Genomic DNA, 18,777 nt, shown 5'->3' on the forward strand with positions numbered 1-18,777 from the left:
CCCATATAAGGAAAAGAAAATAAAAAATATAAACAGTAAAATGACAACAAACTCACAGCTATTAACAACTGAACCAAAACAAACAAACAAACAAACTAACTAACTAACTAAGCAAAAATCTAGAACAGAACAAAACCACAGAAATGATGATCATACGTAGGGTTTTCTGTGGAGAAGTGGGGTGGGAGAGGGGAAAAGGTACAGAGAATAAGTAGCATAATTTGTAGGTAGAAAATAGATAGGGGGATGTTAAGAATAGTATGGGAAAAGTAGAAGCCAAAAAACTTATATGTATGACCCAGGGACATGAACTAAAGCGGGGGAATGTGGGTGGGAGGGGGTGTGCAGGGTGGATTGAAACAAAGGGGGGAAATGGGACAACAGTAATAGAATATATTTTAAAAAATTAAAAAAAGAAAAAGAAAAGAAAAATAAATAAAACTTATTATTTAATCCTACCTGAAGTGTATTGAAACTGAAACTTCAAGAGTAGACTTGTTATTGTCTTTCAAAAGATTCAAGTTTCCCAACTTTTCATCTCTATCTAATTTTAAGACTCCTTCACCAAACCAACTATATACACATAGTATACTTTTAAAATTGCATTTCCTTATATAAGTAGCTCTATGGAGTCCAGTCAGTATTATATAGGGTTAACATACAGAACTTTTTTTAGTCTACACTTTCCAATTGGCATGTTTCATGGGATAACACAATTCTATTAACAATTCTAAGGCCAACCCCCCAGGACAATTTTGAAGGCCATCAAGTTTACCTTTCCAATCTACTATGTGTTTGTACGTCCTTTTTTGTTTGTTCTAATTTGCCATCTTTTACTCAGGTAGAGGATACCAGGTCCTCCTGTTCAAATAACTGGCTTAATTTATACTCATGCACCTCAGTTCTTAACATCTTAATATATTATGACTCTTTAATATCTCAAATGTTAGATAATATGTCAGTATATTCTAAAGTGGGCTTTAGGAAGAGGTAATATTCAATCCTAAAGAATGAACGGTGCAACTGGAGCCTTTCCCGCTAGATATCTCTGTCACGGAAGACATTGTTTTTGAACTTTTTATACCATGCTGTTTGCAAAGTCATCTCTTTCACCTGCAGGGAAAGTGACTCTCACTCTCAACCAGTTTGAAAGAAGTTACTGAGGGACCATGGCAGCATTAGAGGGTCCACATCAGTCCCCCAAAAGTCAAGTGGTCCTTTATCTCTCACCTGACATGTCTGTGCAAAGGTGATGATGATGTAGTTGGGGAAGAGCCAGATACCAAAAGAAAAACATCTGCACTGGCCAAATAGAGGACCCGGTTTCAACACTGTTGCTGCAAATTTCTCTACTGTTTTTCCCTTTTTTTTCCCTGCAGACTGCACTTTATGGAAGATGTGGAAGAATTGAATTGACCAGAGTTGTTACAGAACTAGATGAGATATCACAATAGAATCAGATGTTGGGGGGCACACAGAATCCTAGAACATTAAGATGGTGATTATTGGTATAAGAGCTAATACAGCAGCTGAGTCACTAGCATCATCAGTATCATCTGCAACCGGGGTCAAGGGCACAACTGGAGTGAGGAGACCTCCTTCGAATCCAAAGGCCATGTGTCTTTAAGGGTTCTCCACTGAATAAGTGACCTCTGCGGTAGCAGAGCCTGAGGCAACACATTCAGAGTGCTCCTGCCTCCTCCACCTGAGTCATGTGGACATTTGCAGTACTGGCCTGACCGTCTTCTTGCTTGCTGTGATTTCCCATTTGTTCTCTGCATGACCCTGCACGGGCCACCTGGGTAGTGCATTCCATAATTCCTTGCTCTGAAACTCTTGTGCTTTCATGAACTTTGGCATCTCATTGTGTCATATTTCATGTGTGCTGTATAATCTCAACATTAGGATTTCAAATTATCCACAGTAAATTTTCAATTCAAATTTATATCCCAGTTGCTTTTAAATTACCTTTCATTGACCTCTAGTGTTATGAAACCACAAGGAATATGAAACCAGTCCATTATTAGCTTAATATTAGAAATTGGGAGGGCAAATTCAGCTCTTGGAAAACAAACAACAAAACCTAGTTCACCCGAGAAGTACATCAGAATGACAAAAAAACATTTTTATATTTTTGGAGTAACTTTTTTTTTACAACTATTCTTTTTTTTAAAATATTTATTTATTTATTTATCTTTAGAGGGGAAGGAGAGAGGGAGAGAAACATCAATGTATGGTTGCTTCTAGTGCATCCCCTGCTGGGAAGTGGCCTGCAGGGAACTGGCTTGCAACCCAGGCATGTGCCCTGACTGGGAATTGAACCGCGATCCTCTGGTTCGCAGACCTGTGCTCAATCCACTGAGCTACACCAGCCAGGGCTTATTCTTGAACAATAGTGGTTTTCAGGATGTTTTCCTATAAATCATCAATTAAATTTGCTTCTAATCTGACAGTTATGGTAGCTCAGACTTAAATTAAATATTAACAGAACCTAGTAGATGGAACCTACCTACTATGGAAATGTAAATATCAATAAAGCACACACTTCTTTTTTATTAGGTCGTTAATTATAATACAAGAATAATCACAAATATGTTCACAAATGATTATTTGAAAATGATGCTGTGGTGGAGTACTATACAGCTGTAAAAAAGGAATGAGGACTATCTCTTTCTGTATGGAGCCAGGGAAAGCTCTCCATTATATATTATATGACATGGGTTTGTTCATCTACTAAACAGGGAAATGTGAACATTTGTATACTTGCATGAGAGTCAGTTGCCTAAACTCCTTGAGTCCCAGGCTCCGCTTCCATATAAGGATAATGATGATTGTTACAGACGATTGTTACGAGGATTAAGCAAAATAAAATCAGATATGTAAATGATATGGGTGCTAAATCACTATTATTCCCTAATTTATGACAGGAGATCCTTTAGAGAAACTCCAGGGCTTGGAAAGAAATAAAAGAAGCCTTATTACAGGGTCTATCAGCAGGAAGTTTGAGTTGAAATGGGTTGGGCAAAAGCAGCAGTTTATTCATGTCTTACAAACATAGTCTTACAAACATCATACATCGCTGGCACGAAAGAACAGACACCATCTCATACGCCATGCTTCCTTCCAAATCACTTCTACTGAGTTACAACATCAGAACAAGTCGGCTACTGAGTTACACAGTTCTTCAAAAGCAAGTACCTCGCCACTGGAGTGGTCAGATTGGCTAATCAGACGAACAATTAATTTACATGTTTAATACAGTGCAGGATTTGCAACAGAATTCAGGGTATCCACATTGATATTTTAATGTGTCATAAAACAGTACAACTATCAGAAGATGATGAGATCACACACACCCCTGCCTGTTTCAATTCCTTTTTAGTTTTTCTTCTTTCTTTTCTTGAAAGCAGTTGCAAATAGTTCTACTCAACTTTTCACACGCGAAAAACACTTGAAGTTTTAATAACTAAAAACTATTTACAAATTATCATTGTAATTTCAAAAGTATGTGTTGTTGGTTTTGTTGTTCCACTTAAAAAAATTATCCCCCCTTTCCAGCAACCACCCCTCACTTGGTACCACAACTAACTTCTGGCAGCTGTGAAGGGTACTTCGGGTTGACCCCTCACACATGTGCAGAGCTCCAACATGTATTACAGTGCATGGCCCATGTACCAAATATACATACATTAAAAGGCCATTGATTTCCCCAAACCACACACTGACTACAATTCACTTCGTTTTGCTTTCATGAAAATGCTGAGTGGACCAAGATGTTGATAGGTGACTGTGTGGTGGAATGAAGGAAATGATTGGGGAATGGTCATTTCAATCCCAAAGTCATCTTAAAGCACAAAAAGAGGTCGGTTTCAATTTTTGTACATGTAAAACTTTTTTCTATACATTAGGCATAGTCATAAAAAGCATGTAGAAGTTGTTTTGAAAATGCATTGTCATAGAATTTACAAACACGGAGATATCAAACACATTCTCAAAAAACGGCTAGAGTACTGACACAAAACCTGACTCAAAAATGTAAAATTTTCAGTAGACTTCATTTGCTAACTTGCATAATTAATACTTCAACTGTACCCGAGTTTCACCCATACATCTCTGAATACTTCAAGATAGTAACGTTACCTCAAGTTCATTCGCAGGGCACTGCTTCACTCTAATAGGTTCTTAATGAATTGCAGGTCCCTGGCACTGGAGAAACGGTGTTAAGACACAAGTCTGCCTATAAACTGTTCCACAGAAAACAGCTCAAGACAAATCAGCTGAGGAAAGTTAGTGAAACATTCTTTATTGTGCTAATTTGGCAGCCTAAATAGATTTTGTGTGAACATATGTAAATTGTATTAGGCTTGCTGTATAACAACTTCTTCCTCTTGGTTTCAGTAATTAATGCTTTCCGTCTGGCAGTGGTTAAAACTTCAGTCTTCATTTGTTTCTTTTCAAATAGAACCTTAGTCTTTTCTGGAGAGCAACTTGAAGACTTAGCTGTGCCCCCTCCGTGTGCAAGAGAAGGCCTTGAGTGTACACTGCCATACTTTACATATTTCCTACGAGAAAACTGCATCTCTAACTGGATTTCTACCTGAAGTTTCTATCTGTACCCACTAGCTAGTTCGACAACTTCACAAAGGTAAATAGGGCTTCCTAAGACCACACTGACGCTTGTAATAGGCAGTAAATAAGTCAAGGCCATGGTCCTTATGTGAGATTATATTTTACAACGTTTGACTCACATATAACCTTAAGGGGGGAGAAAAATCATATTTCAGCCACAGTGTTCTTAACTCAGCCCTTTGATAAAATGATGACTCAGTTTGTTCACTGGCCTTTTGAAGCAAACCTATGTTACTCCTCTTACGACAGAATCGTATCAAGTAATTACAAAACAAAGAGTAATGACCATATACTTTTATATGCAGGACACCATTTGCACATGACATAATTAAGAAAAACAAACTAGAAAACACTTTCTCAATATCTTTGGATGTAAAGAAAATTGACTTCCCCTCTAGAAGAAAAAGAGATGAATTTTCATAAGACATGCTTTTCATTCCTAAATTTTCACAATCCCATTAACTTCCAGTGACATGCTCCGATGAGAGTGTCACCTCCTAAACCACAGCCACGACATGGAATTGTACCACAGTGTTTGTAAAACACTTGAGCACTCTTGTTTGTGTCACTGGTAACCTGCAGCTAAAGTTAAATATCTTATGAAAATGGATCCAATGTCTCTAGTAAAGGGGGACACTATCAGAATACACACTGACAGTTACTTTCTGGTCTGTTAATCTGATCCATTTCTAACAACAACAACAAGAAGAAAAGGCAGCTTGCTGTCACAAGCTTGCGATCACGTATCAGAAAGAAAAAAAGAACTGTTCCTTGCCTAGTAAAAACCATGAAGTCCCAACGCTTGGCCAGAATGCTAACCATCACAGAGCATGTGCCACTTGGCGATCTGTCTCCTGGGGTAGTCACAGATCTCCTTCCAGTGCTCTCCGCCGGTCCCTTCCACGGCGGCTCCCAGGACCAAACGCCCGATGACCTCATTGCGGGATCCCCTTTCGGAATCCAGAACGAGAAATTCAACACTTATCTCTTCCAGACCCTCACAAGGAATATCAAAGACAAACAGTTCGTTGAACACGGCGTTGGGGGTGCATTTCTTCACGTGAGTCTTCTTTTTGGAGATCCTCTTTTTGGCATGGTACAGGTTCACTTTGACGTAGGGGTCTGCAATGGTAAGCAACAGGCATTACAGAACAGGCCCCGGCTGGGGAGCTGGCCTCGGCATCGCGGTGTCCTCAGAGATGACTCCCTGCCCACAAAATGTGATTACGAGGAAAACAAGGCAGAACGGAGCAAAAGTATGCATAACCTCAGATTCTCTCTTGTCAGCAAAGTAACTAAGAATGTACAGCATGAGAGAAAATGGTTTTAAACCAGGCCATGAGGAGAAGAACTGTAATGACAAGATGAAGAGACAATATAAAGGAGAAGAAAAGAGAATATTCTAATGACACATTCTAACTGCTAATAACTCATTCCAGTAACAGGATAGAAGAGGAAAAAACATTGGTGAACATCTAACCTTACTGAATGTGACTTTAGATAAGTCTTTCTAGCTTTCTGAGCTTGGGCTGCTTTTTCTGTTGGACAGACATGAATTTACCATGGCAATGCCCTTTTTGGCTTTAACTTTTTTATGCTTCTTTAATTGTGTACTAGGATTGCTTTCTGTTTCCCATTGTTGACCTTCCCCTGTCACTGCTATTGTGTGAACTTTAGGACCATGCTACTTTATCACAAACTGATTTATATTATTTTGGCATTTTTCTGGTTGCAGCATATAAATTAATTTTAGCTCCCTAATCGAAGCCTTTAAGACCATACCATGTCTTCAACTTCTACTATCTAATAATAATAATAAATAGGTGATATTTAGTGAAATATATATTTCTAGTCCTCACAATGCACCTCAAGATAAGTATTATGTCCAGTTTATACAGAGTTTAAGAAACATACCCAAGCTGACTATGTTAAGAAATGGAAGGGTTAGGATTTGAATTCTGGTCATTTTAACCCATAGGTCTTGTGTTCTTCCTCATCCTGGTATGCAACTGCTTTTTTAAAAGATTAGGCACAAAACCAAAAGGTAATTCTTAATGCAGGCATAAAAAAATCAAAAGGAAACATAGTAAAATAACAGGCGTAAGGGTAGGCAGGCTCACTTAACGTACTAAAACTGCAAACAGCTCTTCCACCCTTCACTTTATTTCCATCCCCCCTGGGTCTTTGGCCATGGCCTCCTATCACTGCATTGACCACCGGCTGTCTGCTGAACCCCATTCGGACACCGACCCTGTACTGGCTTTGGTTTAGATCTTAGCACTATGCCACTGGTCTTCCTCTTGCTAATGGCATTGGATCACATTATTAGTCCAGAAAATGAGAAACAGGAAGAGAATCACAGCCCTTGTGATCCTGACTAAAAGGCAAAGCAGAATGACGATGTCAGTTAACTCTTTTGCCCAGTGGCTCTCACTTACACGTGGAGCCCGAGTTTCTCAGAAGCGTTCTTACCCGAGAGTCCAGACACATCGGATTTGGGCAGGTGTCGAGCTTTCAAGACAACCACAGTGAGAGTGTTCGTGGTGGACTGATAGCAGAGAGAGATCAGCAACTCCCCGCGTCCCGAAGACTTCTAAACAAAGGAAGATGTGGTATATTTATTATTTTTTGTTTTGAAATTGGTACTTCTGTTAACATTTTCAAGCAATGTAATAGTCTTGTTATTTAAATGTAACTTTTCTACTTATTTTTATTTTAGGATGCTAAGGAATCCTAGAGTAACAAGCTTTTGTGTAGTACCATCACCACCTGAAAAACGACTGCCTGCCATCTTGTGGTGCTTTTAGGTACTACTGGGTGTTAAAATGGAAATGAGTTAGCCACACCCCTTACTAGAAATGTTTTAAAGGATATTTAGAGTATAGCCTATACAGAGGTATGTTTAGCTTTTGCTTTCTAAATTAAATCTATACTTTTTGAAGTTATTAATAGTAACAAATTATCTAGTCATTTAAATGAATCTATAATAAGGCAAAACGACTCACGTTAAGCTTGACTTTATTTTAAATTCTTTAGCGCTGAGATTATTGGAATTTGGATTCATAGCAACTGAACTTTATTCAGACCCCCATCACTCTCTGGGTCCACATGGATGATGGAGTTAAAATTCTCTGCAAGCAGCCCCACCCAAGGTCCTATTTAATGTAAGGAGTGAATTAAGTATTAGAGAGAATTTACTTGATTTTTAATGCTTTGTGTTTGGACAGTATCACAGGATCCTTGTGATACTTAGGTTTTATTTGTACTCTACAGACATTAAATAAGATTACTGAGAATTCAAAGTACAAGTTTTAACTGAAAGTAACAAAGTACAACCTTGGGGCTTGATTGTAACAAAGAATGGTGTCTGGACCAGAGCTCCAAAGACTTCACTATACATTTATACAAAAGCTGACAGTGGGTAGCTGTATGAACAAACACTTCAAGAAGAATGAGACCAGGGCACAGGTAGGCATCCCACTGTCTCTAAACAGCCGGGTGTCTCATACAAGCTACTTAATGTATCTGGACCTTGGCTTCCATTAATTTCAATGAAGAGGCAGAGGCAAAGATATGGTCAAAATGAGCTTTATGGTATTTTATGGAACTATAGCTTATAGACACAAGTTATTCTGAAATACCACAACTGGAATTGGTTGAGTTCTCTATTCAATGTGGAAAGAGGATTCAATTTGATTAACTAATGTCCTATTTTCTAATCCCCCCAGAACTACCAAAGTCATACAACTGTGAAGGCAGAGTAACTCATTTCCTGTTATATGACATGAAGATGAACATTTATAATTCAACGTGATATGCTGTCTCCTCCTGGAAAAGCAATTCTATGAAAAGTCAATACAACTTCCAAATCCTCAGGATAAATTGATTTAATTTTCAATTTCAATTTCAATTTCAAATTCAATTATCCTAACTTTGTTAGCCTGAGTATAAATAAATATTTGCCTACATTTTAGTTGAGTGGCATCTTAGTCAAATTACTTGGGCTAGAAATTGACAAAAAAACCTATTTATATGTAATACTTAAATATCTATAAAGGACGCCTATTTTTATATCATTAAAATATTTTAATCATCTCAGCTGTGAATTAAATTTTCTTTCATCTACTCTATTCCCCTGCTCCTATTTGATTATGATTAATAACAATTAAACATGGTAAAGATAATATCTACAAAACATCATCCTAATGAAAACCCCCTAGATACAAAAAAAGCTACATTAAGAGATTATTTGTAAATATGTTAAGCACTACAAATGAATTACCCTGACATTTCTCTTGATAATCTCTCTGTTCATTAGCATTTTTCCATCAGACAATTCAATTCCTGCCAGAGGAATAAGGACTTCTCCAATGATATCATCTCTTGAAAACCTGTCAAAACTCAAGACTGTGAAGTGCAAGGCCAGCTCTTGGATCTGGGTGTAGGGGATCCCATAGAATGTAAAGGTCTCATCAAAAGCTGGGTCCAAGGTCTTTCTCAGAACTCTGGTTTTCACTTTATGCTTCTTCTCTGGGAGGATCGTCATTTTGATATATGGGTCGGAGGTCATCGACTGCTCATCCATGGCTGGCAAGCCACGGGCTTCCTTGATGTTTACCACAAATGCTTTCTTCTCAAAGTTGTACTCTAAGGAGAAGAAGAGGGTTCCTAGCTTCTCTTGTTTCTCTTCTGAACTGAGGGAAGTGCTAGACTTTAAACTATCAGGGGAAACCCCTTCTCTCTCCCCTTCTGCAAAGAGCTTCGAGGTCACATTCTCCAGATCAGGGGGACTGCCAGCTTTGAGGTTTGTTTTGGGGAAATTGCCATTGAGATCTCTCTTCTCAAGGTCAAGATGCAATGAATTCTTTGACACAGCTGTTTTATTCTTTACTTCATTTTTGTCCTCTGCTCCAAACTTCTTTTTGCTGCTCAGGTTTTCAGGGTAAATATCAACTCCCTTCAGCACATGCACAAATTTATATGGAGGAGTCTTGTTAGACTTGGATGATTTTCTCTGACAGCAGATCCATGCAAACAGAGAGACCGTGAAGACCAGGCCAAATGCACTGAAGATCCCCACCACTGTGGGGATTTCATCTGAAAAATCAAAAGACCAATAACATATATTAAAGGGGCAGAGTTGGAGACAGGAGCCTATGTGAGAAGCATCCTACAGCTGGCAGTGGCTTCAGGTGGCACAGACTGAATTACTTTCCAACTGTTCTGGGTTTGAGTTCTGCACACATTTCATATCACCTTGCGGGGGGAGCACATCCTTTGTGTGACACACAGGGAAAAATACAGGATAATAGAAACTTCTTCATGTCAGTAGTTTTCATAAATGAAATGAAAAAGTAAAATGGGGCTTGAGTCAAGGGTGAGGGAATGCTAAATGACCCTGACCTACCTTTGTTTCTGCAGATGAGTCAATGTAGCATGATGGGTCAGTACTAATTGCATTATGTTTTCATTGACATTTGGAGACTTTCCAGAAGGATCAATGCTTACTGACTATAAAACTTTAAATGCACATTCTTCAAATATCAAGAGAGTCTGTATTCTTAGTTGCTCTTTATCTACCCAGGATCCAAGCAGCAAACATCTAGGGACTCAGTGATTCAGGTAATTTTAAGAAATGGTGGAACATTATCTGCCATTGTCACAGACTCATTAATAATATCCATCCATATTATGCAACAGTGGTGAGAGATATATAGATATGGATATAGATACAGATATAGGTATAGAGATAGATGTATACACACAGATATACAGAGAGAAAGTAATAATTTAAAAGAACAGGATATTAATACTGCATGACTTATAACACTACAAACTCCTTGAATACTAACCCCAAATTCCTCAAACACTGAATTTTCTGAAGCACAAATTAATTACACCTATATAGGATAAAGCCAAATAATGATTCTAAATGAGTCATCATTCCTTAACAGGTAATGAGAAGAGTAATTGAGTATAGATAATTTAAAGTTCAATTTTATCCATAACTGACTTTTTCCTAGCATAGTTCTACATGGCAAATGATAAACAAATTGAAATTGGCATTCTTTCCTGGAATGAGGGCACATTAAATTACACTGACATTAGGTAACATTGATTATGCAGGAAGCTTATCATGTTTCTTATGTAAGCACACTTATCCCACAGATGATTAGTAACATGTGTAAAAGCAATATTACTATACCAGGACACAATGCACCAGTTAGTCAATGTTTAATATAAGCAAAGTGAATATAACTAATATAATATTATCTGCATTTAGTTCCATGCCAGTCTATTTTTATTTCATGCCAGATACTGAAGAATAAAGTTAAAAGTTCCAGTCAGGAGAGGGTTAAGTGTTGTTAAAATAACCCATAAAGGAATAATCTTTTGTTACTCCCCTTTCTCATCCCTCCAAATCTTCTGCCTATCTACTTCATGATCACAAACTAGACTCAAAGAATTTACAGTAAGCACTGAAACATTTAGAAATGTCAAAGGAAAGCAGAAGTATCTAAGAAGATAAAAAAAGCAAAATGAAACAATAAAATAGTCTGTTGTTTAATTATATCAAGAAACTAAATCACAGAATGATAAAAAATAAGCATTTTAAAGCCTCAAATAGAAAGAGCAGCAAATGTTACAGAAAAAGAATGAGGTGAGAGATAAAAAAGATAATTAGCTAAACTTAGTATCAGCTTTTCAGTTTTTCCTTCTATTCAAGTCTTTGTGGTAGAAAAAAAAAATCCAGTCCTGGACTCTCTAATAAAACAAGGCCAGGAAGCAAGAGAAAGTCATGAACTAATAAAAGCAAGAGGAACAATACAAGCCATAAAAAATGATGTTTTTTTTTCTAAATGGACTGATAGCTCAAGCTGGAACGTATTTTTCACTAGTACAGTTTCTGAAAATGCCTCAGTTTTAGACAATTTCTGGCTTTCAAATCAGAAATTGTGATTAACATCAAAACAATATAAACTCTATCACCCAAAGAGAAGTCTGTGAAAGAAACCCATTTCTGAATATAATATCACAAATTGTCTCTATTCAATACTTGCATCAAATGACAAAATATTCAACATAACACAGGAAGACTTACTACTCCCTGCGTATCAAGTCTACTGATAAAGTCTTAAGCTTATGAAAGCAAAAATCTCAGTCATTTCACTTAGTTTAATAACATCATGCATTTATAGATATCATTCCTTATTGGCAAACTTCTATGAAATTCTCTGTTTTTATTGTTTAATACTTGTAAAGTGAGTAAAACTCAGATCTCTTATCTTTGGAATGTAGTGAGACCCACAGTATGATTTTTTTCCTTTGAAGAAGTACATCTGATTTTCCTTATTAAAAGAGAAGAGAGCAATGGTGCCAAAACTGTGGGATAGGAAAAGGGAAACTGAACTAGAAAAATGGAGTGCTAATCCTAGTTTCCAGTAGCTTTTAGATAACTGTTTGACCCGCAACACTTCCCCCCATCTCTCTGAGCTGGGCTCTGCTACCTCATTTCAAATATTCCTTTAACTCCATCTGGCATCTTAGGATTCTGCCTCTTTCACTAGCAACATATTTCAAGGATACAATAAAAACACAGCAGAGAAAACGTCCTTGGGGTGCACTCTCTTAATAAAATATACATTCTCAACCCCCCCCCCATAGGTAAGTTGTGTCATGTACGCCAAGATCAAACCCTTATGTAATCACAGACCATTCGGCTTCCCCTAAATTTACCTACGAATAAAAATCACCTATAAAATTAATGGAACAAACAAGCAAACGACAGACTCTTTTCCCTTCCCTTAGCGCATGCTGCAATTTACAGAGCTACTCGAACGTTTAAGGAACTTCTTGGATGTAAAATAGCCTGAGCAGAAGGCAATTTTAAGGAGAAAGATGCTAAGGACCGGTGAAACAACAGAGATAAGCCACGATTACCTGTTTATTGTTCTAATTTTCCTTTCCGATTAACTACCGAGTCGATCTATATTCAACATCCCGCGGGAGAAAAACAAAAACAAAAACAAACAACAACGAAACGCAGCCCACCCGGAGTATTCCAGCAACAACCGCAGTTATAAGTTGAGTAACTTGCTTACCAAATTCTTCCCTGCTGGTAGCGATCGGAGCCATTTTTTGCTGCGTGCTCTGTCCGAGGTGCTGAAAGGAAAACTCTGGCTTGGTTCACTTGCCTAGATCTGAAGCGCCGGCTTTGCCCTGTGCTGAAAACAACGGCGCAGAGCCCAGGGGACCTGCGCCTGGAACGGGGAGGAGGCAGAGGGGGAGGTCCACCCGCCCTCGCGCCGCGATTTGCCGCCCCTGTTCCTGTTTTGGCTCTTCTGAGCAGCTCGTCTCCAAGACTCCAGACGTGGCTGAAACCTGAATTGACGCAATCCTGACGCTACAGGGTTGAAATCAGCACCTGCCCCCCTCGCTTCCCCCCTCCAAACCTCTTCTCTCCTCTTTTTTTCTTTCTTCCTCCCTTCTCTCCTGAGGATTCAACACGCACTCATCAATTATTTTAACTGTTGGACTACTGGATATTAGCTTCGCTATTCTGTGGGGGTGACTCAGAGGCACATGGAGATGAACCCTGAAACTCATCCCTGTCAGTTCCTAATATAACATCTTTTCATCATCTAAATCAGTAAAAATGTGTCTGTGGGTTTTCAGAATAATGTCATTTACAGAGGCAATTTAAGGGAAGAGTAAAAAAAATTTCTGCATCAAATGACCCATGTAAAATGCAAGAATATGTTTTCTTGGTTTCTGGATTTTTCTCTCATATACTTATGTTAGAACACGATTCACTGCACATTCATCCATTTGAAATAAGATAACAGTTTTTCCATTATAATCACTTATTTTCTGATAAATTATTAGTCTAGACATTTTGCTGATGCTGCTACTCCATCTGTCTGTCTGCTCTCTTCCCCTTTAACATCTGACATTTGACCAGTTGGAGTAGTGGGAACAGATGGGAATAATACCTTCTGTATTCAGACTCAGTCTCAGTTATGACTTTTGCATATAATAAGACTGCTCCTGGAATTACATTTCTAGTTAAAAGCTTTGGCTTCTGATAGGGTTGTGCAAAAACAGTTACCAGATCAGACCAAAATCTAAAATGACATCAATAACTATTGGTTATTTTCAAAGGAAAACCTATTCTGTTTCCTGAACTGATGATCTTCCTAAGGTTGAGAAATTGGGAAAAATATGGTGTCAGATTCCAATTAATTTTAATCTAAAGAGTGAACATTTTTAAAACAAATGTTAACAGTTTTCCGAAGGAGAGAACTAAGGCTATTCCCCCAACTGTCAGTTATTGCTGGGCAAAGAATTCTTTTGCTGTGCAGCTCAGTGAGCAAATGACACTCAGTGTGTGCTGAGATGGGGGAGGAAGGAGCACTGGGTGAGTCTCAGAAAGCTACTGTACAAATGACAGGTCCCTGCGCGTTGGCGAGCAGCCACTCTGAGCGTCAGAATTGTGTCTGGGGAGAAATTGGCTTCAGCCTTTTGCATCATGGAAAATTTTACAAACCAATGTCCCTTTACTTTCCCTTTCTGCTTGCTCCCACATACGTGGCATTTTAACATTCTTCTGACAGATTTTTTAAACCTTATGAAAACATGCTATGAACACACACAGACTGATTTACTGTATTTAATTTTCCATTGGCAGAATCTGTGATTTGTGACCTTATCTTTTCACTTCATTCAGATCACTTGCTTCCTCAGTTAAGCAGGCACCTGGTGGATTTATCCTAGGAATAAACATCCCTTAGATGAAAGAGTGAGTCACGTTTGTTTGTGATTCAGATCACAGGTAGACAAAATAATAGAGTGAGGTTTACTGAGATGTGTGTTTTCTAGCTAAGTTATTGCTAACATATGGTTAAAGTCATTTGTTGTAAACAAAAGTACCTTATGCATATGTTCCATATAAATCAGTATCTCATTAATTTTACTTTCAAGTGGGAAAATGTTGTTACCTAAAATCTGTCTAGATTGTTTAAACTCTTTCTACAGAACCTCACCCCACCCTGGGCTGTCTCAGTTCTAAAAGACACATTGTGATAAGATTACTTCTTTCTCAGACTTAATGCTATTGTGGATAAAGTAACTATTTCATTGCTCGCATTAAAAGCAAACTGAAAATAAGTGTTATTGATTAAAATGCCGGAGGTTTTCCTCATTTTCATTTTGTGACTAGCATGTTATCCAGTATCCAGTCTCTTTAGAAGAGCTCCTGGCAGCACTAGATGAGGAGTCAGGAGCTGATCCAACACAGAGTAAAAAACCTGTAAGTTTCTCATGATTGAAATTCACACCCTACCACATTATTACATTGTTCTTTTTAGATCCAGCAAACAAGTACTCAATTTGCTGACGTGAGCAATACCGCTCTTGCAGCAGAGACTGGGGAGGAAGGGTTGTTGCTAAGTAACCACCTTTTTGCCACCCAAAACACACAGCCTCAAACAAGTTCCTGCCCTGGGAAACACAGTCTGTTCTGGACAAGTAGCAGTGTTCACTTCAGAATGATTCTTTGATTGTTGAAATAGTTCAGCGTTTACCCTACTTTATGTTAGATTCTGATTACAAATGTCTTTATACGTTGTTGATAAACAATGAGCTGAACACTTGAATTCAATTCGATTTTAAGAAATCCAGTTGATGACTCATGATATGATTTTTATCCATTTTATTCAAATTTAACACATTATTTATTATATGATTATATACTTTATTAATCATATTGTTTAATCTATACCTTCTTCATTTCCTTTCTTAAAAGTTTTGGTGGATGGATTTAGAACTTTCTCTGAGGCAATAAAAAATTTTGAAAGGTTTTGAAAATGTTGCAGTGAGCTTCGGTATTTTTTATCAATAGGCAGGTTAGTAGTATAAAGGCAAGTTACTGGAATGTGGGTGGAGTAGAAGGAAGTATCTGAAAATGGGTAATTAATGGATAATTGTTTTAATGTTCATATCATTCTATGAAAAAAGCTGGCTCTAATGTAATGGAATAGAGTTATATTACAAGCATACCCAAGTCAAAAATCCTGCAAGACAAAAATGCTTTTTGCAGTTGGCACCACAGAAATCCCATCACCATGAATCATTTCTACATTTATTTTTCTTCAACTTATTCAGCATTTACTATGTGCTGATCTAAATTAACCTTTAATGGCTCATGAGAAAAAAATTAATTACCATAGGCCAAATCTAAAACTGTTTATTAATGGAGGGTTAGCAACAGGGGAGTGGGAGAAGGAGAATGGGGGAGAAGGTACGGAAAATAAGTAGCATAGATGGTAGGTAGAAAATAGATAGGGGGGAGGGCAAGAATAGTATGGGAAATATAGAATCTAAAGAACTTGAGACACGTGGTCATAAACTAAAGGGGGGGAATGGTGGGGGAGGGGTGTGCAGGGTGGAGGGGAATGAAGGGGGGAATAGAACAACTGTAATGGCATAATTAATAAAATACATTAAAAAATAAAATGTTTATTAAAATAAAAATTTTTATTGAAAAATAAAATAAAAATCTTCCTTCTTTTCCTTTTTTCTTTCTTTCAAAAGTACTTACTAAACATGTACTACCTCCTGCGTTTTTGGTAAACAGGAGATATAAACTGGCCACAAAGACGAGAATGATCCTTGCCTTCACGGAGCTGAAAGACTATGGAGAAGAGGGGAAGCCCTCCCTCAGCTGGGAGAAAACACATTAGATTGGACTTGCACTCATATTTCTTTTATCTGGTAACTTCCAACGAGCGTGGTCAGCACTGCCCGCAGCCATCACCGACTGTCCCATTTAGCCTGCCCTTAGGGAACCTGTTTCCATAACTGTAGATTCATCGATTTCTACACTTGAATTGCACTCTTCCATCCCCTCTGTCTGTCCACATCTTCTCTCTAAGGGTCAGTTCATGTTTCATGCAGACCCTGAAGTGTCCGATTTAGCAACACATATGTTTTATCTGACTTAAATTCTTATAGTACTACCTCTAGTGAAATCCTTGAAGTCAGGCTTGTTATATCCTTGGCTATAGACCAACAGTTCCGAAAAAGATAAAGCAAAGGCCTCCACTATTGCTCACTTCAAATACCCCATCCGGTTCCCATTTATTCATGATATTTTTTTTTATACTGCAGTAAAGAAAACCAACAAATTTAATGTATTTGAGAAAATTAAACTTATTGATAATTCCTGGCAACACTGACAAGAACATAAAAAGAGCAAAACATACAAATTACAAATGACACAAGAGGGCATAGACTGTCAGCCAGAGAGCTGGAATAAGAGGATATATTTACAATGCTTATTTCTGACATGGGAACTGTATGCAGAAACATGTAAAGGAAAACGAATTTTTAAAAGACAGACTTCCAATTAAAAATAGGCAAATGCTTTGTAGAGACACCTCATTAAGAGCAATATAATGTCCCAGTGGCTCACAATAACATGAAAGGAACTTCACAGCAGCAATCAGCAGGGGAAAAAGGCAAATTGAAACCTCCCACAGGTGGGGTAGACACTATGACATGATGATAAGAATGGGGGGCAGCGAGAAGTCTTAGACACTGGTTTGGGGCCTTTATACTAGTAACAAGTGTTTCGAGAAACTGGAGGTGTCTACTAGTAGAACATAGACGTATGTCTTGGCCCTGTGATTCCAATCGTCGCTAAATTTCATATACCACCTGCGGGTTCTAGGATGTTTATAGTAGCATTATTTGCAGTAGCCAAAATGTGAAAACAGTTGACTTTTCCTATCAATACTAGATTGAATAAATAACTTCATGTGGTAGAATACTATATAGAAATGAAAAAGGACAAAATCTTGCTACATATCATAAGGTTGAATCTTACAATGTTTCATGGAAGAAATCAGAGAGAAAAAAGTACACTAAGATTTACTTATTTAAATTTCACAAAAAAAGAAATTAATCCATGGAAGTCAAGTGGTGATATCTTTACAGGAACCAATGACTAGGGCAATGGAGATGTCTGGAATGCTAATATTAGAATAATCTGGGTGGTAGTTACTAAGTTTTTTTTTCAATTCATTGAGTTGCTCAGCAAAACTTTCTGTACTCTTCTGCATATATGCCATACATTAAGAAAGTTTACCAAAAGTTGGCATGTAGGCGCACTTAGCATTGCTTCATATTTCATGAAGGTAAATTTTGTTAACAAGAAACAAAAGGCCCAAATGGGGTCACTTTTGCTAAGTCCCACCAATACTTAATACCTAATCTAACTGCAGTTTCAGCGTCTCTCAGGAGTGGAATTTAATCAAATGAGACTGGAATTTTCCCGTCAGTACTAGTGAGGTAGTCTACCCCACTGCCTCCGACTAAGGAAAGGTGAACTTATCTGAAACAACCCTCTCTCTTTTTCAAAATTTTAAATATATTTTATTGATTATACCATTACAGTTGTTCTATTTCCCCCTTCATTCCCCTCCACCCTGCACACCCCTCCCCCTCCATTCCCCCCTTTAGTTTATGTCCACATGTCTCAAGTTCTTTAGATTCTGTATTTCCCCTACTATTCTTGCCCTCCCCCTATCTATTTTCTACCTACCATCTATGCTACTTATTCTCTGTACCTTCTCTCCCCTTCTCCTCCTCCCACTCTCCCATTGCTAACCCTCTATGTGATCTCCATTTCTATGGTTCACTCCTGATCTAGCTGTCCTTTTAGTTTGCTTTTGTTTTAGGTGTGGTTGTTAATAACTATGAGTTTGCTGTCCTTTCACTGTTCATCTTTTTTATCTTTTTTTTCTTAGGTAAGTCCCTTTAACATTTCATATAATAAGGGCTCGGTGATGATGAACTTCTAAACAACCCACTCTTTTAACTTATTTGTCCCACCCTGTTTCTGCCTATAGAAACCTTTTATTTTTTGTACAACTCATGGGAGCTCCCTTCTATTTCCTAGATGGAATGCTGTCTCATTCATAAATTGTTTAATAAAACTAATCAGATCTTTAAACTTAATCAATTGAGTTCTTTAACAATCAATTTGTTCTTTAACAATTTTTGAAGAGGTCTATAGCCAAGTTAGGGTGAATATTAATGCAGATGCATGTAAGGAAAGAAAAATGACTAGAAAACATAAAGCAGAAA

General features: G+C 37.8%; 1 protein-coding gene across 1 annotated transcript; it reads right to left on the reverse strand.

Moving 5' to 3' along the window:
* Window positions 1-3,017: 3,017 nt before the first annotated feature.
* SYT4 (synaptotagmin 4) lies at window positions 3,018-12,948 on the reverse strand. The gene is made up of 4 exons (XM_037165126.2): window positions 12,732-12,948; window positions 8,912-9,726; window positions 7,102-7,222; window positions 3,018-5,751 (listed from the first exon to the last, which is right to left on the reverse strand). Exons 1-4 carry the CDS (start codon window positions 12,763-12,765, stop codon window positions 5,444-5,446), a joined length of 1,278 nt encoding a protein of 425 aa, XP_037021021.1. The 5' UTR covers window positions 12,766-12,948; the 3' UTR covers window positions 3,018-5,443.
* Between the last annotated feature and the right edge of the window lie 5,829 nt (window positions 12,949-18,777).

Source organism: Artibeus jamaicensis, unplaced genomic scaffold, assembly GCF_021234435.1.
Source record: "Artibeus jamaicensis isolate MK-2021 breed Jamaican fruit bat unplaced genomic scaffold, CSHL_Jam_final contig_354, whole genome shotgun sequence".
Classification (NCBI taxonomy): Eukaryota; Metazoa; Chordata; class Mammalia; order Chiroptera; family Phyllostomidae; genus Artibeus; species Artibeus jamaicensis.